We start from the raw sequence: 27,893 nt of genomic DNA on the forward strand, positions 1-27,893 counted from the left end.
GCGCCGGCACATGGTGAGCCGCTTGACTGGGGGAAGAGGCGTCCGTTCGTTCGCCCGAGCATGAGCCAGTCGGGATGTTACCCGCCGCCTGTTTTCAGCCCTCCGGTGCGGCCTCCGGTTTTTGCGCCGCCGCCTGTGGCTTGGCAGCCGCCCCCCTGGAACGGGGGAGCGCCGTCCTGGTGCGGACCGCCATGGGGAATGGGGCCCGGGCAGCGCCCCTCGTCCTGGCTACAGGCCTCTCACAGCAGCAGCAGCCGCCAGCTTCAGGGTAAAAACAATCCCCCCGCCTCGCGTCTACAGAATCGTTACAGAAGGTGGTTGTTCGGGCCATCGACTCTACAGTGCCTCTCCAGATGAGCATCTCACCCAGCGCCATTCCCTTGCCTTCTGCCCCTGCACTTTGTTCCTGTTCAGACAACAAACTAATTTAATTCCTTTCTGCATGTCTTAGTGCTTCCACCATGCACCTACGCTGTCTTAGCCACTCGTAGAGCAATAAATCTTTTGTTTTCCTCATGTCATTTGTGCTGCTATTGCCTCTTATTTTAATCTGTGCCCTCTTGTTCCTAACCCTTTCACAAGTGAGACAAGTTTCCTCATATCTCCTGTGCAGACCCTTCATGATCCTGAATGCCTCATCAAATTTCCTCTCAGCTCCAAGGAAAACAGCCCTGACTTCCCCAATCTATCTCCATGCACGATCCTTATCCTTGGAACCATTCTTGGGAATTGGGGAAGTTTGAGTTACGATTCCGTGGGAATTAGAACTGCAGAAAGAGCACCTTGGGAAAGCTGCTCCAGTACATCATCTGAGGCATTGCTCATGGCGATTTGGAAACTATGTCAGGAAGCAAGAATGACAATTGCGTGCTAGATGCAATACTCTTAATCTGGAGATTTGTTAGTGTCACAGCTGTATTCATAACGGATTAAACCAGGTAACTAGATTAGTTACATGAGCATTGTTAGTGGAAATGCAAGATTTAGAATAAATACTCAACGATAAAGTCATTGGTTAACTGGAGATAATTAGTATGGATTTGTAAAATTATACTATTTGGAAACATTAATGTCACAGATATGTGCATGTCTCTAAATAATGTTTCTTGGAGAATAAATGTCCTCCTGGCATTTTGGTTTCTGATGCAGTGGAAGAATGTGAATGGTAGAAAAGAGGAATAAACACATTTTTTCTGAAGTGGTGTCTAGGTCCGAAAAGTCAGTTTTCCTGCTCCTGGGATGCTGCTTGGCTGCTATGTTCATCCAGCTCTACACCTTGTTACCTCATAAACACAGCCAATGTACTGAACTCCCTTTAACTGGCTGGATAGCTAGTGTGTCCATGCATTTGTCACATGGGTTAATATGTAATGGTCACTTGTGTTTGCAAATGCGTCAGTTATAAAAATGCAATCGCACTGTTTCAAGCCATTTAATTGTTAGGTGAATTCGTATGTCGAAATCAATATGGATCATTGTCAAAATTCTGAATTTAATCCAGGATATTTTAGAACCTTCTTGGGCAGTACTCCTGAGTGTAATTTTTGGCTCATTTTAAAGGGCCATCAATATTAGTTTAAGTAGTCATTTGTGTGCCAGATATCTATTTAAAGATTGAGTAGATTTGATTGCGCATCCAATAATAAATTGCTGCTTTGCTTTCTATTCTGATAGGATCAGTTGCTCCTATTTACTAACTTGCTTTATTGAATAAACTGTTACCGTGCTTGGCCGATGCTTGAGTTTGGTATAGCTACTAATTATTTTAGGCTAACTGATTTTTCACGCTCCTCCTTAACACAATTTATTTGTAAATCAAACCAGGTGACTGTAACCAACAGTGGCCATACCAGCAAGCTTCTACCCAGTGGACTCCAAATCAAGATAACTCAAGAAAACACAAGGTAACGTTGATACTCAGCATGTCAGCTCAGCTTCTCCTTGCAGCCTGTTTAGTTTGGGCAGTCCAGCACTTTTAAGGATGAGAGATGCCCTCCATTTCTGGCCATTTGGACTTGTCCTGGAACCCACCCAAATGGCTTAAACCACACAAGAGGCAAAGAAAGGAAGAACTTGCATTTATATAGTGCCTTTTGCATCCTCAGGATGTTTCAAAATGCCTCACAGCCAATGAACAACTTTTGAATCACAGTCCCTGTCATGAGCATGTACTAATGTGACATCTGCTTTGAGCAAAACCCAACAAATGTGAGTGAGCAGCCAAAATATGTTTGGCCCTGTTAGTGATAGGAGCAACATTGATCAGAAGAACCCATTTGCTGTTGCCATCTCGTCTTTTCAGTATAGCCTGACAGACAGAGAGAGGTCTGTTTAAGATTGTAAAATGGTATCTCTGACAATGCCGTAGCCTTGAGCTTCACTGACGTGTTGAATGGTTAGATTGTAGACCAGTGCAGTAACAGGTCCTTCAGCCCACCATGCCGAAGGGCCTGTTTCCACACTGTAGGGAATCTAATCGAATCTAATCCAGTGATTGTGCTGAATGTGATGCTGTTCTCAACTAATAGTCTATGCCTACATGAAGTCTATATCCTTCTAATCCCTGCCTGTTCATGTCTCTCTAAATGCCTCTTAAATTTGTTAACCACCTTCCATTGGCAGCGTGTTCCTCTGTCTGTGTGAAAAAACTTACGTTGCGTATCTCCTTTCAACATTTCTCCTCTCACCTTAAAGCCATGCCTCTAGTATTTGACATTTCCACGCCGGAAAAAGTTTCCAGCTATCTACTCTATCCAAGCACTATCAGGTCACCCCCTCAGCCTCTGATGCTGTCGTGAAAACAATCCAAGTTTGCAGCTACTTCTGGAATACCGGGTTCAATTTTGGTCTCCCTGATATAGGGAAGATGTTGTTGACTTCAAAGGATTGAGAAAAGATTTACACGGATGTTGCTGGGACTGGAGGGTTTGAGCTATAGGGAGAATAGGCACGGAGGGACTATTTTCCCTGAAGTGTCGAAGGCTGAGGCATGACCTTATAGAGTTTTATAAAATCATGAGGGACATGGACAGGGTAAATAGCCAAAGTCTTTTACCTAGGATGAGGGAGTCCAAAACTAAAGGGCATAAGTTTAAGGTGAGGGGGAAAGGTTTTTATGTCGAGGGTGGTGCCTGTAAGGAATGAGCTGCCAGAGGAAGTGGTGGAGGCTGGTACAGTTACAACATTTAAAAGGAATCTGTATGGGTGCATGAATAGGGAGGGTTTAGAGGGATATGGGCCAAATGCTGGTATAAATGAGACTAAATTAATTTAGGATTTCTGACTGGCACGGACGAGCTGGACAAAAGGATCTGTTTCTATTTCTGTTGTATATCTCTGTGACTCTCTAATAAACTCCAAACCAGGCAGCATCCTGGTAAACCTCTTTTTACACCCTCTCCAAAGCCTCCATGACCTTGTATTTTAAGTTTCAAAATTGGCAGAAGCTTGAAGGCAAAAGAGACAGGGAAGCTACATCTTGAAGTGGATAACTTCCCCTTGTGCGTATTTCAGCATGTTATGTACAGTACAGTAAGCATATTTGCTCAAATTTATTGTTGTGTTGCAAGGTTCAGAATTCTGCCTTGTTTCTGGAATTGCTGTTTGATCTTTCAGTAAATAATGATATCATTTTTGGCCTGAGTTGAGGGTGTTAAACTGAACCCAGAAGCTGTATGCTCTGGTTTGTTATCACCACAGTGTAAATGGGGCTAGCCAATGAACCAATTTGTTCTTCTGATTCGGTTTCCAAAAGCAGAGAAGGAAAAAGGAGCCAGTGTACACGGACTATTGTGACACCTGCGATCGAGGCTTCAAAAACCAGGAGAAATTCGATGAGCATGTGTCTCAGCACATCAAGGTAAGGGCTAGCAAGTTGTCCCAATTGTCATCTGTACAGCACACTGGAATGTGGACCCTTGGGGGCAAGTTTTGTGTGGAGCGTTTGTATAGTGTCCGAAATACAAAAGCTTAAATGCGCATACCAACAGATTTGAGAGCAGCTTCTTTCCCAATGTCATCAGGCTTCTGAATGGGCCTCTCAAATTTTAAATTTAAGTGTTGGTCTCGCTCTTTGTGTAGCCATAACATGATATTCATCATCTGATCTGTTACCCTAATGCATTTTGTATGGCAATGATCTGCCTGTACTGGACACAAAACATTTCTCTAGCTAGGTACTATGTGACAATAATAAATCAAATCAAATCAACTCAGAATCAAAAGTAATTTTGTTAAACAACCTGCGCCTACCTGAATCAGAAGTATTAAAAGTAACACATCTTCAATTTGCCACAACACGGACCTGATGCAGGACTGGGGACCAGACGCTCAAATTTCAATTTAGAGCCTGGAATGCACAGTCCAGTTTGATGGGATTAACTAATCCGCTAAAGGGTCTTTGCATCATATGTGGGCAGCTTCAATCACAACCCCATGGGCCAATCGTATACAGTTGGCACTTGGTGCAGAATGAGACAATGTCTTTCAGACTTGCTGTACACAGTATAGAAAATAGGGGAGGAAATGATTTGTTTGTGGAAAAAGAAAGCTTTTCTGAAGATGGGATTGAACTGCAATCTTTGCCCAATCAAGTGCAGGGTGCTTTACTCACTATGTGAGTGATAAATAGCTTGTACTGCCAGTGCTCAGCTATTTGCTGTTGGATGTCTGAATGAAAGGACTTCACTTCTTTGATATGTTATAGACATGTCCAGGAGATGAACTTGGTGTGGGGAGAGTGACAGCATTATTAAGACTGAATTGTAGAATTTTCAAATTGTCAGTACATTTGAGTTAAGTGACAGAATAATTGCAAAACATTGCCCATTCTGGGCTGAGTAATTACTTTCAATATGTCAGACAATTTGCATGATAAATTAATGGTAGTTAGCTTATACTGTATTCTCAAAGTCAGTGTTTGATTGAGAGGCTTGCTGAGGGTTCCTAAAACACCGGAAGTTAAGTAGCTCAACAAGCTGGACAAGATCAACATTCCATCTGCTACCTTAAACATTCACTTCCTTCACCTCTAGCAAATGCTCTTTGCGGTGTATAACATCAACAAGATGCACTGCAACAGATTGTCAAGGCTTGTTTCAAACCACAACCCAAACTACAGCATCTAGAAAAGTGAGGGCCTGCAGGTACGTGGGAACACCCAGTAAGTCTCTCCTGCTGACTTGGATATCTCACCAGTACTTTACTGTGGCTGGGTCTAATTCCTTCCTAACTGCTGTGGGTGTACTTGTTTCAGATAGACTGCAGTGCCCCATAGTGTGCAGGTTAGGTTACTACAGGTTTATTGGGATAGGATCGAGGGGTTGGGTCTGGGCGGGATGCTGTTCGGAGGGTTGGTGTGGACTTGATGGGCCAAAGGGCCAGCTTCCACACTGTGGGGATTCTGATATGGTAACATTTAAAGGCTAGTGTGATCCCTGTCTGAGTGCACGCCTCTCATTAGTGTCTTCCTCTATGTTGGAGCTCATGGTAAATTAGAGGATGCACGACTCCTTATGGTCAGCAATATTGAAAAGTCAAATATAACATTATACGAATATAATCCTTTAAGTCACGTGATGTAAATCTCTTGGGTCTTTGAAATGAGTTCTGGTTTCAGCTTGTAGTTGAGAATGTTTTGATTGACAGGTCAATTAGGAAGCGTGAGATGAGACAGGACCATCTAAGCTTGCATTGCAAATGCAAGAGAAAATGTTAAGTGCGTCAAAATCATTTAATTTTAGACTTTCTTATATTTATACCTAGCTTTGAATATGTTTCATCAGTTTCATTTATTTCCTTGTACTCTGCACTGTATGTGAAGCCTGGCATCATTCTTTTGGGAAGAGACCCATTCCGATTTAGCAGAATAAATTTGTGCAGGCTAAACTCCCATCAGCTGTTTGTTATACAACTGTCTTCTGTTCACCACATTTGCTGGAATTTTTAAAAATGTGTTCATATGTGGATGGTGCTTGCTATTGCCAGTGTTCAACAGCATTCCTAATCGCTAGAGGGTAGTATAAGAGCCAATCACTTTGTGAGTCCAGAGTCACATGTAGGTACGAACAGGTCAGTTTCCTTAAAAGATGATAGTGAAAGAAATGAGTTTTCCAACAATCTGCAATTGTTTCATGGTCATCATTAGGCACTAAAGTATAGATTTAAAATAAATTCAAATTCCACCATCTGTCGTGACAGGATTTGAAGCGGGTCCCCAGAGTATTACCTGGGTGTCGGGTTTAATAGTCCAGCAATAACACCACTCGGGCATCGCTTCCTCTAGATTCTCTTACCAGGCTGTAGTCTGAGTCAGGAGCTCTTTTTGCTCTGGTTCTTGAGACTGTTTAAATAGACTTGATGGCTAGTGTTAATTTTTCCTTAGTCATAAAACTCATGGTTGTGTATCTTTTCTGATGCCGTGGTACACTGGAACTTTCACTGAGCTCTGAGTTTGATGAGCAAACTAAATCAAAAACCTATGGGGGCAAGGAGAGAAAAGGATAGAATGTTACACACTTAAGGTTAGTGAACGCTAGTACTGGCCATTTCGGCTGAATGGCCCATTTCTGTGCTTTAAATTCCATGCCAAAATCTCTTTCTGTAAACTTTATTCCTTCAGATACTGTATAAGACCGACCTCATATGCTTTTGTACATCTAAATACAGGCCACAACTTGATATTGCAACGTAGTAAATGTTCTTGAAAAATTGTTTATTCTTTTAACATAGAACATTACAGCACAGTACAGGCCTTTCAGCCCTCGATATTGTGCCGACCTGTCATACCGATCTCAAGCCCATCTAACCTACACTATTCCGTGTACGTCCGTATGCTTATCCAATGATGATGTAAATGTACCCAAAGTTGGCGAATCTACTACCGTTGCAGGCAAAGCGTTCCATTCCCTTACTACTCTGAGTAAAGAAACTACCTCTGACATCTGTCCTATATCTTTCACCCCTCAATTTAAAGCTATGCCCTCTTGTGCTCCCCGTCACAATCGTAGGAGAAAGGCTCTCCCTATCCACCCGATCTAACCCTCTGATTATTTTATATGTTTCAGTTAAGTCACCTCTCAACCTTCTTCTCTCTAATTAAAACAGCCTCAAGTCCCTCAGCCTTTCCTCGTAAGACCTTCCCTCCATACCAGGCAACATCCTAGTAAATCTCCTCTGCACCCTTTCCAAAGCTTCCACATCCTTCTTGTAATGCGGTGACCAGAACTGTACGCAATACTCCAAGTGCGGCCGCACCAGAGTTTTGTACAGCTTCACCATAACCTCTTGGTTCCGGAACTCGATCCCTCTATTAATAAAAGCTAAAACACTGTATGCCTTCTTAACAGCCCTGTCAACCTGGGTGGCAACTTTCAAGGATCTGTGTACATGGACACCGAGATCTCTCTGCTGATTTACACTACTAAGAATCTTACCATTAGCCCAGTACTTTGCCTTCCGGTTACTCCTACCAAAGTGCATCACCTCACACTTTTAAGAAGTTTGCCAAGTGTCATCATAAGACACCTTTATGTTAGCCAGAAGTAGGTTAATTAGCTTGGGTGTGAGCGAACAATCTACCACGATCAAAATCAAAATATTGCATTGAGTGTGTCGAAAAAATACGTCACGTTTGCTGCAATATGAAAGTTACCCAAATACTTTGTGGGTTGGTACAGGTATGAGAATGTGTTTTATTAGCAACATTGTAATAGTATGTAGTGAATATTAAATGTGTTGGAAAGGATTTGAAAATGATAATTGCTTGCAGGTGGGAAAACTGTTGCTGTTTAATTCTGTGGATAATTACAGCCTTCAGATGGCGTAAGGATTGGTTAAATTCCAAAAACTTATTGTGTATGAAAGAACTGAAGTGTAGTGGCCACATGTAGGATGATCTCATGTATAGTTATGTGACAACTTTGAAAGAAGGCAGCTTTGGTCTAAAGACACTTGTTTGAGTTACTGAAACAAAAGGACATCGATAGAGAAGTCTCAGTGCAAATGAAAAGGGATTCCCCTTGTAGAGTATCTTCCAGGCCTGCAGTGTGTCCTAAAGCTCATACTGTCCAGTAAGGAGTTCTGACATGTCACCACTCTCGTATTGTGGGGAAATGCAGCAGTCCATTTCAGTGAGATCCCACAAACAGCCATAAATTAAATGATCAGGAAATCGGTTTTACTGATGGTAATGAGGTGATAAGTAATTTCTGGGAACCCTGGAAGATCTCCCCGGTTCTTGTCCAAGTAGTGTGTACTGTCTTGTTTCATCCATCTGATGAACAGTATTGCTGACAGGGCTTTCTTGGTGGCTGTGCGTCTGGAGTAAGACTTGAACCCGTGGTTGTCAAAGTCATGTGTACTTCAGCTGTGCCTAGGTTGATGGATATATCACTCACTGACTGAAATTAGATGAACACAATAGACATGCAATGTTTCCAGTACCATTAGTTTTTATTAATGTTTCAACTTACAGGGCATAAGCTGTCCTGAACTGAGCAAGATTTCATTTTCCAATAATAGAATCTCTTTGTTATTACTGCCTCTGCTGCACTTCAGTTTTGAAATGCAAATATCAGCTGAATTTTCGATTGGAGCAGCTTGTGTGAGAGCCTGCTTGGGAAAATGGGCAGGTCTGGATTTGGTGATGAGTCATCAGGCAGACTTGACTAAGGAGCTTAAAGTAAAGGAACCCTGTTGCTCAGTGACCATAGTAGATGATGCACCATGCTGGAACTCTCACTGCAGTTTGAGAGAGAGAGAAGCTGGAATCAGATATAACAGTATTACGGTTGAGTAAAGACAACTACAAAGACATGAAGGAGGACCTGGCCAGTTGTCTGGAAGAGTAGAAGCCTATCAGGGAAGACGGTGGAGCAGCAGTGGTAAGAGTTGCTGGGAATGCTTCAGGAGGCGCAACAGAAATTCATTGCAAGGAAGAAGAACCATAAGAAGGGGAGGATGAGACAACCACAGTTGACAAGGGAAGTCAGGGACAGCGTAAAAGCAAAATGGAAAGGATACAATGTGATGAAGGTTAATGGGAAGCCAGAGGTTTGGTTAGCCTTTAAAAATCAGCAGAGGATAACTAAAAATGCCATAAAGGGGATGAAAATGAAATAAGAGGGTAACCCAGCGAGTAATATGAAGATTGCAAGAGCTTTTTAGATATGTGAAAGTTAACAGAGGGGCACAAATGGATATGGGTGTTTTGGAAAAATGAGGCTGCAGAAGTAGTGATGGGGACCAAAGAAATGTGGAGGAACTGAACTGGTATTTTGCATCAGCCTTCAAGATGGAATACATCAGCAGCATACTCAATGGGCCAAATGGCATAAATCTGCTATATTTTATGGTCTAAGCAAGTTCTAGCATAAAATCGTAGAAAACCAGTGTGGAAAAAGGCTTTTCATCCCATTGCGTCTGCACTGATCTTCCAAAGAGTGTCCCACCCAGACCCAGCTCCTCCTCACTGCAAACTCTGTCCCCATTAACCCACATTTACCATGACCCCTTCAACTAACCTGCACGTCCCTGAACACACGGGGCAATTTAGCACGGCCAATCCACCTAGCACGCACATCTTTGCACTGTGGGATGAAACTGGAACACTCGCAGGAAACGCATGCAGACACGGGGAGGATGTGCAAACTCCACACATCTCCCAAGGCTGGAATTGAACCCGGGACTCTGGCACTGCGAGGCTGGAACGCTAATCATTCAGCCGCCGTGTCATGCAGTTTTGTTGCAGGGTTATTTCAGAAAGGGGAAAAGGTCAGTTTGGTTGAACAAAGAGGAGGCTAGATCTCAGATAATAAAATGTGAGGCTGGATGAACACAGCAGGCCAAGCAGCATTTCAGGAGCACAAAAGCTGACGTTTCGGGCCTAGACCCTTCCACAGAGACTCAGGCCCGAAACGTCAGCTTTTGTGCTCCTGAGATGCTGCTTGGCCTGCTGTGTTCATCCAGCCTCACATTTTATTATCTTGGAATTCTCCAGCATCTGCAGTTCCCATTATCTCAGGAGGGTAGATCTGTCTTGTTTGAGTATGAGGAGCACCAGTGGATGCAAATAAAGTGTGACAAGACAGCACAAATATCATTAACCCATATTGTTCTGTCTGTTTCTGGCAGTGCAACGTGAAGGACTGTACCTTCAGTGCCCACGAGAAATTGGTTCACCTTCACTGGAGAAACGTAAGTGTTGAATTGAATCAATTTAATCAATTGGTGAGGGAATGTTTAAAAGAGATGTGTGAGGCCAGCTTATCTCTCAAAGGATAGTGAGTGCCTGGAGCATGCAGCCAGAGGAGGTGGTGGAAGCAGGCACAATAGCAACATTCAAGAAACACCTGGATGAATATATGAATATGAAGGGAATAGAGGGATATGGATCCTGTAATTGAAGACTGTTTTAGTATGGAAGGGCAAAATGTGTTGGTGAGGAAGGGTCACCGGACCAGAAATGTTAACTCTGATTTTTTTTCATCACAGATGTTGCCAGACCTGCTGAGCTTTTCCAGCAGCTTCTCTTTTTGTGCAAAATGTGTTGATGCAAGCTTGGAGGGCCGAAGGGCCTGGTCTTGTGCTATATTGTTCCTTGTTCTTAATTGTTTGTTTCGTGAAGGACTAAAGCAGTGCAAGGTGTTTTTGACGTGTGGCTCACAGGCTGGTTTAGAATGCAAGCCACTGATATGTAAAATTACAGCTGAGGTCATAGGAGAACACAGGCCACAGCAGTCATCCTCAGCATATGTGATGGCACGCAACCAGCCCAGCTTGTGTGTGTGTGTGAGACTCATCATCATAAGCATGAACGACAGCAGTGTTTCATAAGCCAGGGTGTATGTGATTGTTGCAACATACAACCAAGAGATTATATTTCTCAGCACTGTGGGGCTGAAAGAGAAGACTCGCTGCATGTGGAGTCCAATGTGAGACTGAAGCTCTGCGCCTTGGGACCAGACGATGACTCACTGAAGCCTTATTAAACACAGTCTCCCCATTAATTCTAACAATTTGTGTTTTTTTTTGCAGAGTTGAGCAAAAGTGGGTGAGAAAGATGCTCTAAGGAGTCTTTTTCCCTCCACCTGGATGATGATATCTGAGAACCACAAGCTTATCTTGCTAAATTTGAGTTTTTGATCTGTTATTTCATTTTAAGAGTTACGAAATATATTCCTCTCTGTTTGATCCTTTTGTTATTTGTGCAGGCACATGGGCCAGGCGCTAAAAGAATTAAGCTCGATACTCCAGAGGAAATTGCCAAATGGCGCGAGGAGAGGAGGAGGTGAGCTGGTCACATGACTCTGAAAATGGCAGACGTTAAGGTGCATCCCAAGACCGCCACCATAAGTATCATTTCTGGAGCAAGAGACTCTTCCTGAGATTTCCAACCTGAAGAAGCTGTGTTTCTGAGATATCCGGCCTCGGTTTGAAAAATCTGCCAACAGTGAGAAGTGGGGCATTAAGTAGAGGGAGGAGCTTCACAGCTATGAACAGTTGTGCTGATGTTGGAAATAATCTGTGCTGAGTAGGAGACTTGGCTTTCAGGCACTGGGATGTACGCAGGAGGAAGAGTGTGCAAGCCAAGGGTTTTTGTAAGTCGGAAAAAATGGGAGAGGAAAGTTTACAGCAGTAGTGAGCCCACTGAGTTGATGACGGCCCAGTCTTTCCCCGGCTGTTTTTACACACTCTGACCCCAGTGGGTGTTCAGGGGTCAGAATTACTTGAATTTTCATTGTGACCTCCAGATTCCATTCCTTGACCAAAGAAGGAGGGACATCACAGCCTCAGACAATGTAGTCTAATCTGTCAGTCAGACTTCCCACTAGTTCTTGTTTCACAGATTTTAATCTGCGAAAGGAAAAAAGCCCTTTTCTTCAAGTAATCGTTTATCCTCTGTTCACAACTCAGTACTTTAACTGCATTAAAGATCAGTGCCCAATTTATAATTATTGGGTTCTGTAACAACTGGTATTTTTATAGCACCTTGTCATGTACTAGAGATATTCCAGTATGCTTCACCCAGGGTGGGGTGGTTTTGAAGTGAAGTCACTGTTGCTACATAGCCAGTCATGCGTTCTAAAATCCCACAACAATAAGTAAATAACCGGTTAACTTATTTTGCTGGTGTTGGTTGAAGAATGAATGTTGGCCAGGCTAGAGAACTCTGATCTCTGCTTTGAATAGTCCCTTGGAATCTTTAATGGCGTCTGGAATGAGCAGGCAGATCATCGCATTGAGGTCTCCAAAAGTTGGTATCTCTCACCATAAATCAATTGTTTTATATTTTACTGAAGTGTCAGCAAAGTTGGACATCCTTGCAGTGGGCCTTCTGCTTCGGAGGCAAGATTATCACAACAGAGAGTCCATCAGTTTCATATTTTGTGTTCTTGGGGATGTATGTGCGCTCAATTCATGCTGCTGTGCTTGTTTCCAGCCTGCATGGTTTGATGGTTTTGATAGTTACATACATGCTGCACTTGTGGGAACTTGCAGATTGTCTATAAGTTGCATATCTCTCTTTTTAACAAGAAAAAGTTCAATTTTGGAAGACACAGTAAAAAGTGGCACACGCTGAGTTGTACCCCTAACATGATGCTTTGTGAAACTTTGAGCAAAGCATCACAAGCCTGTCTCCAATTTGTTCTGTTACTGGATTGCCTTTCTGACAAGCTGCTGGAATGTGCCTGGCTAATCGTTTCCCTGAAAACGATCCTTGAACAAATGATCAATTCATTTACTTGCTCGAAGGGGAATGCTACTTGTCGAAAGGTTGTGAATTCTTCCACCAGTGAGATTCCTCCTGACAGTCCATCTTATTGGGAAATGATTTGTTCTGTTATTTGCTATTGGAAAAAATGGACACATTGCAGATTGTTTGAAGACTTTATCAATCAGAGCAGGGGATCTTGTTTCAGACATGGACCCAGGGGAGGGAGCGACTGTATGTATTTTGTAGTGGAAATCCTGCTCCTTGCAGATTGAAAGAACTGAGTGGGTGAGTTCATGATTTAACATAGAATGCGCCACTGCAAGTGGCAATTGAGGCGAAAGATCAAACCGCTGATAAAGGAAATTGAAATAGTTGAAAAGTTTAAAAACTGTAAAAGGTGGACAAGGGTATGGAATTAGACTCAAAGCTCCAATTGAAGTGTTGGTGCTGCCACAGAGAGTTTGTTAGCTGGTTCAGCTGTTGGAATTTCTTGGGGCCAGCACTTTAACCTGTTCTACATATCGTGGCTCCTAAATTGTTGAATCAATGCAGCCTTTATGTTGGCAAATAGGCGCCTGATTTATTCTGAAGTGCGACGTCTTTGTTTCCAAATCGTAGAGACTGTATGTTGGCACCAGCGAAATTCACACCCACCTCCAGCATTCAGCCCCATGCTCAGCAGACATGGAATTTATTTTTTAATTGTTCTTCCCTCTTGACTTTATGAAATTATCTCAGGAAACCTTGCTACTTCCTTCAGTATCTTGCCCTGAACGTCATTCTTCATGTTTCAGCCTAAACGCTGCATGCCAGTGAGTGTGCAGTTTCTGCACAGGGTTATCCTCATCCCTGATTTCCTGCCCCTTCCAATCTGGTGACTTTGAGATCAACTGTAATATCATCTTGTGAGGGAAGGGAATCTGACCATCAAACAGTGTGATCTCTATTGGTCATTATTAATGTGCACCCATTGGAGATGTCACCCTGTAATGCCATATTTTTAAAACTGACAAACTAGGCCCCATTAAGTACTCATGTTGTTCGATAAATAGTCAAGATATGCATTGTTATCCATTTTGCAATGTCGTACAAATTTTAACTATAACCATGGGGCCCTTAGAGTATGGTGTGTGTCTTTTCAGAAAGATGTACAGTTGCGAACATTTCAAAGAATGGGGCTGCTGTTGGTTTTAATAAGCTAAGTTTTGCACTTTGGGCTTCTTTCAATCTGTGCATCAGCCCTCTGTGTAGTAAACTATATTTCAGTGCAGGGTATGATTTTGTTTTGAAGCCATTATGCAGAACTGTTTTTAGTCTCCTAGGTATACTTTAGTAGGGCCAAGCTGTGAGAATGAAATTGGAGGATGGAGGTCTTTGAGAAGTGATTATGTACTCCCCTTACACATGGGAAACCACATTTCAGTGTTTCTGTCTGTTGGTTGAGACTGTGCCAAGCAAATTTCAAAGAACTGAGCTTTAGCACAGCAGTAAACATGGATTGCAGAGAAAGAAGACAATTCCAAAGCAGTAAATTGTCAATTTAAATAAGTTAGTAATTAATAAAAAGGTTCAGTTAATTCCGCTGAGGAACAGAGCCCTCTAAGGAAAATTGGGTTGGGAGCAGATCCTGAGAAAAGGAGTTTGTGGAATGTCTACAAGATGCATTTTTTTTTGGAGCAGCTTGTGGTAGAGCCCACAAGGAAACAGGGAATTCAGGATTTGGTGATGTGTAATGAAGCAGATTTGATTAGGGAGCTTAATGTGAAGGAACCCTGGGGGAATTGTAATATGATAGAATTCACCCTGCAGTTTGAGAGGAAGAAACTGGAATCAGATGTAACAGTATTACAGTTGAGTAAAGACAACCACAAAGACATGAGGAAAGAGCTGGCCAGAGTTGATTGGCAGGGGAGCCCAGCAGGGCAGATGGTGGGACAGTAATGGCAGAAATTTCTGGGGTGATTTGGGAGGTACGCAGAAATTCATCCCAAGGGGAAAAAACATACTAAGGGGAGGACAAGGCAACCATGGCTGATAAGGGAAGTCAGGCTCAGCATGAAGTGAAAAGAAAAAGCATATAATGTGGTGAAGGTTAGTGGGAAGACAGGATTGGGAAGCCTTTAAATTCCAGCAGAGGATAACTGAAAAACAGTAAGGTGGTGGTGGGGGGGGTGCAGTTGCTGGAAGAGAAGCTGAAATATGAAGTTAAGCTAGTTAGTGTTAAGATTGCAAGATATTTTCAGATCTCTTAAAGGTAAGAGGGAGGCATGCATAGACTTTGGACCACTGGAAAATAATATAGCACCCCTGTTTAAGAAGAGATGGAGGCAGACGATAGGAAACTATAGGCCAGTTAGCCTGACCTCAGTCATTGTAGGATTTAGAGTTCATTATTAAGGATGAGATTGTGGAAAACTTGGAAGTGCATTGCGGAAAGGGCTGAGTCAGCGCAGTTTTGTCAAGTGAAGGTCATACCCGGTAAATCTGTTGTAATTCTGTGAGGAGGTAATGAGCAAGTTAGATAAAGGAAAGCCAGTGGATGTGATCTATTTGAATTTCCAGAAGGTATTTGACAAGGCTCCACATGGGAGGCTGCTAAGTAAGATGAGAGACTATGGTGTTAGCGGCGAGGTACTGGCATGTATAGAGGATTGGCTGTCTGTCAGAAAGCAATAAGTCAGGGAAAAGGGAGTCTTTTCCAGGATGGGAACTAGTGGTGTTCCGCAGGGATTCATGTTGGGACCACAATTATTCATGTTACCTATTAACGATCCGGACGAAGGAACTGAGGGCACTGTTGCAAAGCTTGCAGATGATACAAAGACAGGTTGAGAGACAGGCAGTGTTGAGGAAGTGGGGAGGTGGCAAAAGGAATTGGACAGGCTGGGAGAGTGGGCAAAGACATAGTAGAACACACAGTTGAAAAGTGTGAGGTTATGCACTTTGAGAGGCATAGACTAGTTCCTAGATGACAAAAAGCTCCAGAAATCTAAAGTGCACAGGTAGTTGGGAGCCCTCGTTCAGGATTCTCTTCAGTTTAACATGCAGGTGTATTTGGCAGTTAGAAAGGCAAATGCAGTGTTAGCATTCGTTTCACGAGGTCTGGAATACAAGAGCAGAGAGGTACTGCTGATGCTGTGTAAGGCTGTGGTCAGACTGTATTTGGAATATTCTGAGCAGTTTTAGGCCCTGTATCGAAGGAAGGGTGTGCAGGCCTTGGAGTAAGTGCGTAGGATGTTTATAAGAATGATCCCAAGCATGAAGAGCTTGTCATATGAGGAGTGGTTGAGGACTCTGGGTCTCTGCTCGAAGGAGTTTAGAATGGTAAGGGGGAGGATTTGATTGAAACTTTGAGTACTGACAGGCCTGGATAGAGTGGATGTGGAGAAGAGGTTTCCACAAGTTGGAGAGACTAAGACTCAAGGGCACAGCCTCAGACTGAAGGGATGACCTTTCAGAACTGAGATGAGGAGGAATTTCTTCAGCCAGATGGTGAAACTGTGAAACTCATTGTTACAGAGAGCTGGAGTAGCCAAATCATTGAGCGTATTTAAGTCCGATAGGTTCCTGATTAGTAATGGGATCAAAGATTACAGAGAGAAGGCAACAATATGCGGGGTGAGAAACATATCAGCCATGATTGAATGGTGGAGCATATTCGATCGCCCAAATGGCCTAATTTGCTCCTATATCTCGTAGCCTTTTATTTGCCTTTTTGATTTAGAAATACAATTAGAGAGAGAAAAAAGATTTGACACCAAGCTTGTTCACTGGGGAAAGAGTGGTGATTACATCTCAAAAAACATTTAATTGCTTAGGAACCACTTCAGGACACCCTGTTGTGATAGTAACCACTGTTGTGAGATAGAAAACTGGTTGCCAGTTTGCACGCACCCTGGCCCCCCCAAGCAGCAATGTGATAATGACCCGACAGTCTGGTTTCAAATGTAATTTGGGGGATAAATATCAACAAAGACCGCAAGGAGGCCTTTCTTGATCGTCTTTAAAAGTATTAGAGATCTTTTCCGCCCACGTAAGAGGGCACTCAGGGGTTCTTGTTTGACACCTCAAGCAAAATACAACGCTTCTCACAACGTACCCTTTCACTACGTCACTGCGAATGTAGATTTTCTGCTCGAGTCTAGAGTGGGACTTGAACAGACAATCCTCTAACTCCAAGATGAGCGCAGCCAGCTAAACGATAGTTCCAACTTCTGCTCTGATGACTTGCATTCATTTGTGAACAAAAAGATCTTCCGCTGGTAATGTTCTCCCAGGACCTAAGCTGAACGTTTCCTCATTCATGTGTCAGGTCATAGCAACTCGATGTAAATGGCGTTTTCATCCAGGAGGAATGGACTGGTGCTTAAGGCTGTTTTAGTGCAGCTTCTGTTTTGAATAAGGCACATCATAAATCAAGTGGAACAGCTTAACTTCGGACACTAGCTGCTCTTATCAATATTTTCTAATCCATCTGATTCAGAAATGCTGTGACATGTCTCTGCAGAAGGTGAGATTTGAGCCTGGGCCTTCTGACTCAAACAGTACCAGTGCACCACGAGAGGCCCCTGGCTGCACTTGTATGTTTGGTTTCTATCAGCTGCAGTGTCATGTGATCATCTGATCTGGCAAAACCATTTGAAAGGCTGAAATTCTGTCTTGTGTTTTATAGACATTAATGTGGGTGGACTGGGACAGATTGTTTTAAAACACTGCCTTCATTGTCTGATTTTTGTGCTTCAGGAACTTTCCAACTTTGGAAAATATCGCAAGAAAGAGGAAAACGGGTCAAGACAAAGAGGAGCGAGGAGAGGTGCTGCGTACGCAGCAGTTTAAGTAAGTGAAAACCAAAAGAACTACGGATGCTGGAAATTAGACACAGATTAGTAATTGCTGGAAGAGTTTAGCGGGTCTGGCATCTCCTGTGGAGAGAAATTGGAGCTAGCGTTGTGGGTTCAGTGACATTGTCTCAAAACTGATTGTAACTAGGAAAAGGTTTTATTTTGCAGAAGGTACGGTTGGGGGAGGGGGCTAAAGAGTAAGCAATAGCTGGAGATAGAGCCCAACGAGAGTGAAGAACAGTTGGATAGATAGAGGGGTGGATAACGGTCAGCCTAAGAGAACGAATAGGTACTAATGGGTTGTGTGTAGTAGCAGACTGTGTGATAACAAGGCCTGGTGTGCAGGGATTGGGGTAAGGATACAGGAGAAGGTACCTCCAAGCCCTAAAGTTGTTGAACTCGATATTGAATCCAGAAGGCTGTGGAGTTCCCAAGCAGAAAATAAGGTGCTGTTCTTCTAGCAAGTGCTAGGCTATGCTGGAGCACTGCAGCAAGCTTACATTCTGTCTGCAAAAAATGACCCTGAGCTTCCACTCGCCTTACTTCTTCAACACAGCGCTGTGTTCCTTAGCCAACAGGTCTGTCTGAAGCTTGCTGCAGTGCTCCAGCAAAACTCAGCACAATCTGGAAGAATTGCACCTTGGGCTTTGAGGCAAACTCTGGTATCTCACTGCTAGATTCTGTGACATTTTCCCTAAGCTACAAGTAGAATTAAAGTAGAATTTTGCAATTTCTAGTGCACTTAATACCAAGACCCATCTAGAATTCCGTCGCACTCAAGTTTACAAAACTTTTGGTGTGGTCTATCTAGTGCGGTACTACAAGAAAACATCACATGTTTGACCATTGTGTGTACTTTCACTGTCCTGGCTGAGGTGAGGTACTGAGTTTTTCTAAATGAATACAATAAGATAGTGTCAATTGCAATGTTGCTTAGATGGGCCTAGTTTTAATTAAATCACTGCATATTCCAGGGACAGTTTTAATTCGTTCTCAGGGTGTGGCTGTTGCTGACAAGCTGGCCCTTTGTGGCTCGTCTGTGGTTGTCCATGGATTGGTGATGGTGAGCCAAAATGCTGCAAGCAGAGGGTTTCTCTGACTTAGATACATGCTGATTGAGGAGTGGACATCTATGGCCAGTGGTGGTGCGTAATTTAGATATGTTGGTTACACTAAAAATTCTGTGTTTCACGCAAACACCATTCTACGAAGCTGGGGTTGTATTTTTCTCTTGATAAAATACATGTGCACTCTTGAGATAAATCACTGATCGATATAAATGTGGAGTGTCTCACTGTTATCCTGCAGGCATTTTTTTGCCAAACACATACTAAAGAAGCATTTACCCAAAGAATATTAAGTCATATTTTTCTTTGTTGGGTGAGTTTTTTTTAATTTGAGTGAACTGTCACAGACAATTCCTTTTTTTTTTCCATGTCTGCGCTTTAAAGCCCACAGTGACTGGTATCAGTGTGTCAAACATAGCAAGCTGGCTTTTACTTTCCAGCTTTAGACTTGTGTTGCTCTTTGCTGTTTACTTATGGATTACAGAGCAGTGATAGCTTGTTTCTGACCTCACTTTCTTGCCAGCAAAATGAAGGGAAGATGGAAAACCCGTTCCAACAGCGCACACCAAAGGGGTTTGGGCAGGAGGTTTAACAGAGGACACGGAGGTAACTTTGATGGACCATTCAGTGGTGCACAGGAACAGCAAAACGCAAGCGAGCAGGATGGTCCCAGCCAATCCAACAAGGCAACGTGCAAACCACCAGAACACCAGGGGAGCCAAGCTTGTGGCAAAGATATCGACCCGCTCGGCATATTGGCACAAAACGACGCAGGTTCAAGCTTGAGACTTCTCTCAATATCTTTATCATAGTTGTGCAGCACTTTTAGGGTGGGACACAAGAATGAGAAGTAGTTTTTATTTAAACATATAGTTATATAGTATTTATGACAACAGGCCGAAGGTTTACTGCCAGTGGAAATATTTTTGATTCATGCTTCCTATAAGCAGTGCCACAGCTAATCTGAGTGCAGTAAGCACCCATAAGTGGCAGTGAGATACATGAGGAAGTATTTTGTTTCAATGCTGTTAGTTAAGGGATCAACATTGACCCCTTCTCTTGTTTACATGGCGGATTTCCACAACCTTTGGGTGGCACGTATGCTCTCTTCCCAGCCTGATATGAGCTGTGTTGGTCCGATTAAAATCTAGTTTCAAGGCTAGTCATTAAACAATCTTCACGTAGCAACATGCTGTGAAGAATACGGATCAGTTACTTCACTAACTACGTTTGCTTCATTACATCAATGGAACCGATCCAACAGCATGGCATCTTGCTAGTTCTCCCTCACTTTTTAATGAATGCTGCCATTAGTGGAGACTGTGGAGAAGTGGGTGATCTGGTTTGCCACCAGAGTATGGACTCCACAGGGAAAAACAATGTTTCTGTGGTTTAACAAAAAGACCCATCAGCACAGTGCAAGTCCATTAGAATAGCGGTGATGGATGCAAAAAACTTGGTATGGTTTAGGATGCAGACAGCAGCATATTTGATGAGTTGACGTTTGCATACTGTCATAGATGGTAAGCTATTTAGGGGGGAGTTGAAATAGTCTGGCATTGAGTTGCCACCAGCTACTAGCACCATGACAGATTGTCTTCGCATTCACCTGATTTGCTGCTTCGTGTGGGAATTTCCAGTTTGCAAATTGCCTGTTATATGTGCTGCAATGTTGACATTCATCTTTTTGTTTCAAAAGCAAAGTATTTTCGGCTCACCTGACTGCAGGACAAAGGTTAATGCTTGCTTGTGACCCTACTATAACCTTGCAGTTGTAATTACAATTACAAATTTCTGGGTCACCTGTAGACAGAATGGTAATCTCATCAGCTTCACCAGATGTTAAAAAGTATGTTCTTAAATTGACATTCTTGAAATTTCAGCCTTTTGTGATATCTGAAGAAACAACCAATTTAAAATGGTTCTCCATTGTAATGGTGCATAGCGCTGCCCAGCATCGTCTTGATGTTCTATGCTAGCAGTGAGAGTTTGTACAGGAATTAGATTATATTTTAGATTTTTTTTTAAAAACGTACCGTACTGTCGACTAAGCAACCAGTGCCATGATGTGATATGAATGTTGAGTTGGCTGGGAGCTGAAGAGTTCAGGGTGTTTGCCAGTGTTTCTGCATCTCCATCAGCCCTCATACAGAGCAGCCTTGGTGCCCCAGCTGTGATTGAGTTTGCAGTTTGACTTTCCTAGCTGGGAGTTGCTATTGTTTCTGGTACTTTCAGACGAGAATTCTTTCCCAATGAAACCGTTATTTTAGAAGCTGAATTGTTCATACATTAATAAGTGATCAGAATGTATTGATGCCCCAGATTTGTGCTGAAAACAACGGGACTTGCTCATTTATGCATCAGCCCCCCCAAATAAAGCACTGCCTTCTCTTGATCTGTTTGGGGCCAAGTTCCCTGGTGTCAGGAACCTTTCAATACCTTGTCCTAACTCCCAATGCAAATTTTTAACCCCGCACTAAGAGAAGGGATTTGGGAAGAGGGAGGTCCTGCCCTCTCCCTTCCCGATACTGTGGGACATTCGTGGAGAGGTGATTAAACAGTGACAACGATGACTTTTTGTTGGGAGCCCCCCTCCCCCAAAAATAAAAACAATTGGGGTGAAGTTTGAGATAACAAGGTGTAGAGCTGGATGAACACAGCAGGCCAAGCAGCATCAGCAGAGCAGGAAAGTTGACATTTTGGGCTTAGGGGTCTAGGCCTGAAACGTCAGCTTTCCTGCTGAGATAACAAGGTGTAGAGCTGGATGAACACAGCAGGAAAGCTGATGTTTCAGGCCTAGACCCTTCAGAAAACGTGGAGTTTGTGGGTTTTACGTTTTTTTTTGGTTGCTGTTTCTCAAAGCCATTTATTCTTCATGTATTTGGAGATTCAGGCATTGTGTGATTCAGCTCTCTAGGTGGGGACATCATAGCATTTTAGGCAATCTGTCAGACTTGAGTGGCCAAGACCCAGCACTATTTTCAAATCTTCTCTATTGAGCATTTATTGGACAGGAACGTGTGTGGGAAACAGAAACCATCATTCTCCAAACCCCCACCACCCCCCTCCCCGATTAAGGGCTTTAGCATTGAATCACGCTGTGAGGAATCATTTGGAAAGAGTTCTTAGCAAGCCTGACAGGATTAATTATGCTCAGTCCTGTGGCTGTCAGCTTGCACAAACCACCCCCCTCCTCCTTCCTCCCCATTGGGGGAACTGTCTGCCTAGTGTTGGATTCTGTCTGAAATGTGAAAGCAATGAAAGGTTGTGTTTGGCCTTGCAGAATCTGACAAAGACGAGGGCCAGGCGGATGCTGAACAAGCAGAAATCATCGTCGTGCCAAAGCAGATAACGTCAGGCCTGAGCTCACTGGCCAATTACAGCAGCTCATCAGACAGTGAAGACGACCAGGGACCAGAGGGTAAATCTTTTTTTTTTAAAAAAATTCACTTCTCCTCTTGGATGAAAACTCCAGCATCAGTGTTTGTCTTTAAGACTGGTCATCACGTGAAATTAAACTGAGAGATTTAAGAGTGGATGGAACAATGTGGTTTCATTAATCTTAAGTCTGTAATCGTAATGTCAGATGAGATTAGCACAGTGTTCTTTCACTTTCTGACCTGGCTCTTGATCTAGTTCAGGCTGATGAAAACCTGATGGTTATGTGTGGAGGTTACTATTGCTGCTCCTTTGAACAGTGACTTGTTCTTTGTCTTTGATAAACCACAAGCTTCATATGGACCTCTCTTGGTTAAGGACATGTTCTTCTGTGTGCTTCAAGTTTTGACTTTTGTGAGTTGTTAAACATAGTCCAATTGTTTCAGAAAAAAACCACATCTGGCTTACAATTGCCTGTGGTTGCATCTCACCGTTTGATTCTGTTTGTAACTAGGTTCCTTGCTAAATAGTCACAGTGCAAATGTCTTTATGATCTGTGTAGAAGACCACACTGAAGGTTGGTTGAGGCCTAATGAATAGAGAAATCTGCTATTTAAGCACATAATATTGGTTTAACTATAGACTACACTGAGTATACATTCTTGGCTTCTGAGTACAGTAATGGTCAAACTATGGCGCTTGTTGGTCTCAACTTTTCAGCTTTACTCAGTCTAAGATGGCAATAAAATTGCATACTGAATTTTACACAATCAAAATGCAACATTAATACTTGGAATATAATATTTGCATATTTCTGTTAGAAATCCCCTTCCAGACTGTTGCCAAAGCTCTGGAGGAAAACAGTGTGCTGGGATCTGCAGCAAGAAGTTCAAAAGATCCGGAGATTAAAGAACGTTCAAGCAGCGTCAGAGATTCAGAAACACGTTGCCAGTTCCTTCCCAGGGGTAGAAGAGGAGGTAGAGGAAGAGGTCATAACAGACGTGGAAGGGGAACGTTACAGCAGTCACTAGTACGTCGGCCAACCCTGCTTGAAATGGTGAGACCTTTACTCTGCTTTCGTACAGTCCTGCTTTGTGATATGCTTTAAAGCATACTTTGTCATTTTATCAAAGTCACATGATGGATGAAAATGTTAAGAGAGCTCATAAAATGAATATCAAAATACGACAATGTAATTGGTCATTTTGGAGATTTTCTTTCACCCCCCCCCCCCACGCCCATTATCTTCTCTCTCTCTCTCTCTCTCTCTCTCTCTCTCCCTCTCTCTCTCTCTCTCTCTCTCTCTCTCTCTCCCCCTCCCCCATCTAAACAGTTCTTGAGTTAAGAGTCACGTTGCTGCTGCCCTTCCTGTGGAGAGTTGGCTTGTTACAGACTAGCATCAAAGTGCTCGATCTGTTATCTCAGCTTTACCCCTCGAGCGGTTGGTTGGTGACTAGCTGTAAACAACTTTTTAGGAAGACCCTTTGCATTGTCCTTTACCAAGGGAGGGAGTTCCAGAATTTTGACCCAGCGACGCAGTGGGTCCACCTGCTGCACATGGACTGCAATGATTCATGAAGGCAGTTCACCACCAGCTTCTTGCGGACACCTGGGGACAGGCAATAAGTGCTCCCCTGCAATGTCCACCAGGTGAGCAGTTAAGGATGGTCAGAAGATGGGTGGAGCATTGAGTTGCAGGAGTTCGCATGATGGAGGGCGACAGGAATTTGGTCTGAATGATCTCATGAAGGGCATGTTGAGCTGTTTACTGCTGCATTGGTGCTGTGCACTATTCAGTCATGGTAATGAGGTATATTCATATTTGTGTACACATCTGCAGTCCTAAACATCTCCTTTCTTTAGCCGGTGCTGCATGACTTGACCTACACCTGTAGGGAGTCTGGGATACTGTTGCTTTGTCCACGAGATTTGTATTCAAAAAGAAAAACACATTCACTATTTCACTCTTGGAAATGTTCCGATTTAATGAGAGAAACTGGAGGGAAGCTTAATGAGGTGCATGGTTCAAAACATCTTTTGATCCAAGCCTGTTTAATATTGGGCCACCCAGTTGGGTCTAACATTGCACAGAAAGTATTTCATTCTTCCTAAAGCTTCAAAACAAAATTTCTTATGGACAGGACATAAAATGTAAGCTGCTCATCTGTCGGAACCCGTTTTGCATCCACCTGAGACTGACACGTCAATGTCATTATCCCAGATCAAATGAACTTTACAACTGTTAACTCAGTGGATATAAGTTATGGAGTCATATGGCATAAAAACAGACCCTTCAGTCCGACCAATCCGTGCTGACCATAACGCCAAGCTAATAGTCACATTTTGCAGTACAAAATGGTTTACAATTTGCCACGGTTAACTTAGGCAGTCGGCAACCAGGATAGCTAACCGGAAAATTTACACTAACTGTGTAATGCCAGCTTTGTTCCTGGGGGGATGAAATGAGCGAGCTTTGCATTGATTCCCAGTGCCTGACGCTGGGTGCTGAAATTGCTGCGTTCTTCAATTGTAACGCTTTCCACACTGATCACAGTCACCTTTTTTAAATATTAAAATCTGGGCGTAGTGGGATGAAATTTTTCTCGAAATAAAACTCGTTACAAGTTCCAAGAGAAATATCATTAACCTGAGCAGCTTGGAGACTGATCATGTCTCAAACTCTTTAGCTAATCTTTTTAAAATGGTGTCTTTCCAATCTTTGCAATCTTTGTTTCCTGGTTTTGCAGTTGCTGGCTCCTGACGTTCGACACGAAAGAAATCTGATTTTGCAGTGTGTTCGGTACATTGTAGAAAACAAGTTTTTGGGCCTTGAGTCAAAAGTTAACGGTGTGGCAAAGACCCCGGTCTCGATCAGTTCACGTGAAGGTGCAGTGCAAAAGCACATACCCGCGGGATATACTGAAACACATGGACTCCAGGTACATGCACCCGAATTCAAGAAGCATTCTGCTGAGATCCCTAGAGCTGAAGAGGGTCGTGAGGAGCCCATCCCTGGAGCTGAGGATGTAGGTGAGGAGCCCATCCCTGGAGCTGAGGATGTAGGTGAGGAGCCCATCCCTGGAGCTGAGGATGTAGGTGAGGAGCCCATCCCTAGAGCTGAGGATGTAGGTGAGGAGCCCATCCCTAGAGCTGAGGATGTAGGTGAGGAGCCCATCCCTAGAGCTGAGGATGTAGGTGAGGAGCCCATCCCTAGAGCTGAGGATGTAGGTGAGGAGCCCATCCCTAGAGCTGAGGATGTAGGTGAGGAGCCCATCCCTAGAGCTGGGGATGTAGGTGAGGAGCCCATCCCTAGAGCTGAGGATGTAGGTGAGGAGCCCATCCCTAGAGCTGAGGATGTAGGTGAGGAGCCCATCCCTAGAGCTGAGGATGTAGGTGAGGAGCCCATCCCTAGAGCTGAGCATGTAGGTGAGGAGCCCATCCCTAGAGCTGAGCATGTAGGTGAGGAGCCCATCCCTAGAGCTGAGCATGTAGGTGAGGAGCCCATCCCTAGAGCTGAGCATGTAGGTGAGGAGCCCATCCCTAGAGCTGAGGATGTAGGTGAGGAGCCCATCCCTAGAGCTGAGCATGTAGGTGAGGAGCCCATCCCTAGAGCTGAGGATGTAGGTGAGGAGCCCATCCCTAGAGCTGAGGATGTAGGTGAGGAGCCCATCCCTAGAGCTGAGGATGTAGGTGAGGAGCCCATCCCTAGAGCTGAGGATGTAGGTGAGGAGCCCATCCCTAGAGCTGAGGATGTAGGTGAGGAGCCCATCCCTAGAGCTGAGGATGTAGGTGAGGAGCCCATCCCTAGAGCTGAGGATGTAGGTGAGGAGCCCATCCCTAGAGCTGAGGATGTAGGTGAGGAGCCCATCCCTAGAGCTGAGGATGTAGGTGAGGAGCCCATCCCTAGAGCTGAGGATGTAGGTGAGGAGCCCATCCCTAGAGCTGAGGATGTAGGTGAGGAGCCCATCCCTAGAGCTGAGGATGTAGGTGAGGAGCCCATCCCTAGAGCTGAGGATGTAGGTGAGGAGCCCATCCCTAGAGCTGAGGATGTAGGTGAGGAGCCCATCCCTAGAGCTGAGGATGTAGGTGAGGAGCCCATCCCTAGAGCTGAGGATGTAGGTGAGGAGCCCATCCCTAGAGCTGAGGATGTAGGTGAGGAGCCCATCCCTAGAGCTGAGGATGTAGGTGAGGAGCCCATCCCTAGAGCTGAGGATGTAGGTGAGGAGCCCATCCCTAGAGCTGAGGATGTAGGTGAGGAGCCCATCCCTAGAGCTGAGGATGTAGGTGAGGAGCCCATCCCTAGAGCTGAGGATGTAGGTGAGGAGCCCATCCCTAGAGCTGAGGATGTAGGTGAGGAGCCCATCCCTAGAGCTGAGGATGTAGGTGAGGAGCCCATCCCTAGAGCTGAGGATGTAGGTGAGGAGCCCATCCCTAGAGCTGAGGAGGTTGGTGAGGACCCCATCCCTAAAGCTGGAGAGGTTGGTGAAGACCCTGAGATATTCCCAGCAAATACGAAATCAGCTTATATGGACCAAGTGAGATTGTCAAGTGTAGATGAAGAAGTTTGGGAGATGCCAGACACTGAGAGCGAAAGGTGATTTAAGCAGAACTTGGATGTTTGCCACATGGACTGGGTAATGTTTTTCAATGCAAATGAGATGTCTGTACAGATTTCTGTAGAGCTGCAATGTTTACTTCTAATAAATTAAACAGGATACTTTTGCTTTGCTATCGGCTGTTTTCAGATTATTTGCAAAGTTCTAAACACGCACAAAATGTTTTAAATAGCTAAGAAGTTGTTGGCATTTGCATACAACTGCCACATTATTAATTGAATTTTCTAAACAAGATCTTGTGGCCATTGTATTAAATGTTCATTTTCTGAAAGTGAGATGTTAAACATTTACTCTGGTCACTCCTCTCCGTTCCTGCCAACGGCTCCAGTTTCATGTCCTGGTTCAAAAAGCTTAATGAGGTAGCTGGCCATTCCTAAAAAAAATAAATTTGGGCGATTTGTCTTGCAGAATGGTGAGGCAAAGCCCAGTTTGAATGAAGTCCTGGTATCGTTAAGGGCTCTTTGTCCATACCTCTCACCTTGTCACTTGTGATGTAAAACAGTTTAAAAGAAGCCGATGAGTGTGAACAGTGCCAAAGTTTGTTTTCAAACAGTAGAAGCTTCCCTTTTTCCCTACAGCTGAAGTGAAATGTTTGCTGTTCGATACGGGCCTTGGGCCTTTTGGAAATCCTCAGCAGGTCAGATAGCATTTGCGGAGAGAGAAATTGAACATCACTGAAACATTGTCCTAAAATGCTTCCTCTTTCCCCAAATGGCATTTGACTTGCTGAATATTCCCAACATCATCTGTTTCCATTCCAGATTTCCGGCATCAGCTGTGTTTTGTTTTTGCCCCTTTCATGTCCACTTTCCACAGGCTACGTCCTGGTTAGAAGGCTCATCGACACACATCATCAGATCTTTCTATGTTAGAATTTACATCATCATCATCCACCACCACCTCCCATCACCATCATGTGGGACATGTGGGTTTTGTAAAAAGCACATTTGGTTGTTGATTTTTGGATTGACTGTGATGTTTGAGTGACAATGATTGGGATCAGTGTCCCGCATGATTGGAGAGATCACAAGGAGCGGCTGTGGAGTCCTGAGTGCGATATCTGCATTTTCATTTCAATTACGTGGTGCAGGAAACAAACTGGGGAGGGGGGGGAGAAACCTGCACAATTTACCGTGGCTCTACCTGAGAATTCCCACTGCGTTTTTTTATTTTGCGCCATCGGGTCAGTTCCAGCACCTAACATAACCTACTTTGAATTTGTCTAGTATGTTTAATCTTGGGACCTAGCTGTGACTGGTAATAGCCATTGTGCAGT

The 27,893-nt window shown here is 43.7% G+C and overlaps 1 protein-coding gene across 1 annotated transcript; it reads left to right on the forward strand.

Moving 5' to 3' along the window:
* On the forward strand, positions 1-26,730 carry nufip1 (nuclear FMR1 interacting protein 1). The gene is made up of 10 exons (XM_048541517.2): positions 1-268; positions 1,825-1,904; positions 3,755-3,859; positions 10,132-10,194; positions 11,211-11,287; positions 17,459-17,551; positions 19,147-19,397; positions 21,907-22,044; positions 22,823-23,058; positions 24,749-26,730. Exons 1-10 carry the CDS (start codon positions 61-63, stop codon positions 26,597-26,599), a joined length of 3,102 nt encoding a protein of 1,033 aa, XP_048397474.2. The 5' UTR covers positions 1-60; the 3' UTR covers positions 26,600-26,730.
* Positions 26,731-27,893: the final 1,163 nt, after the last annotated feature.

Source organism: Stegostoma tigrinum, chromosome 12 (assembly GCF_030684315.1).
Source record: "Stegostoma tigrinum isolate sSteTig4 chromosome 12, sSteTig4.hap1, whole genome shotgun sequence".
Lineage (NCBI taxonomy): Eukaryota > Metazoa > Chordata > Chondrichthyes > Orectolobiformes > Stegostomatidae > Stegostoma > Stegostoma tigrinum.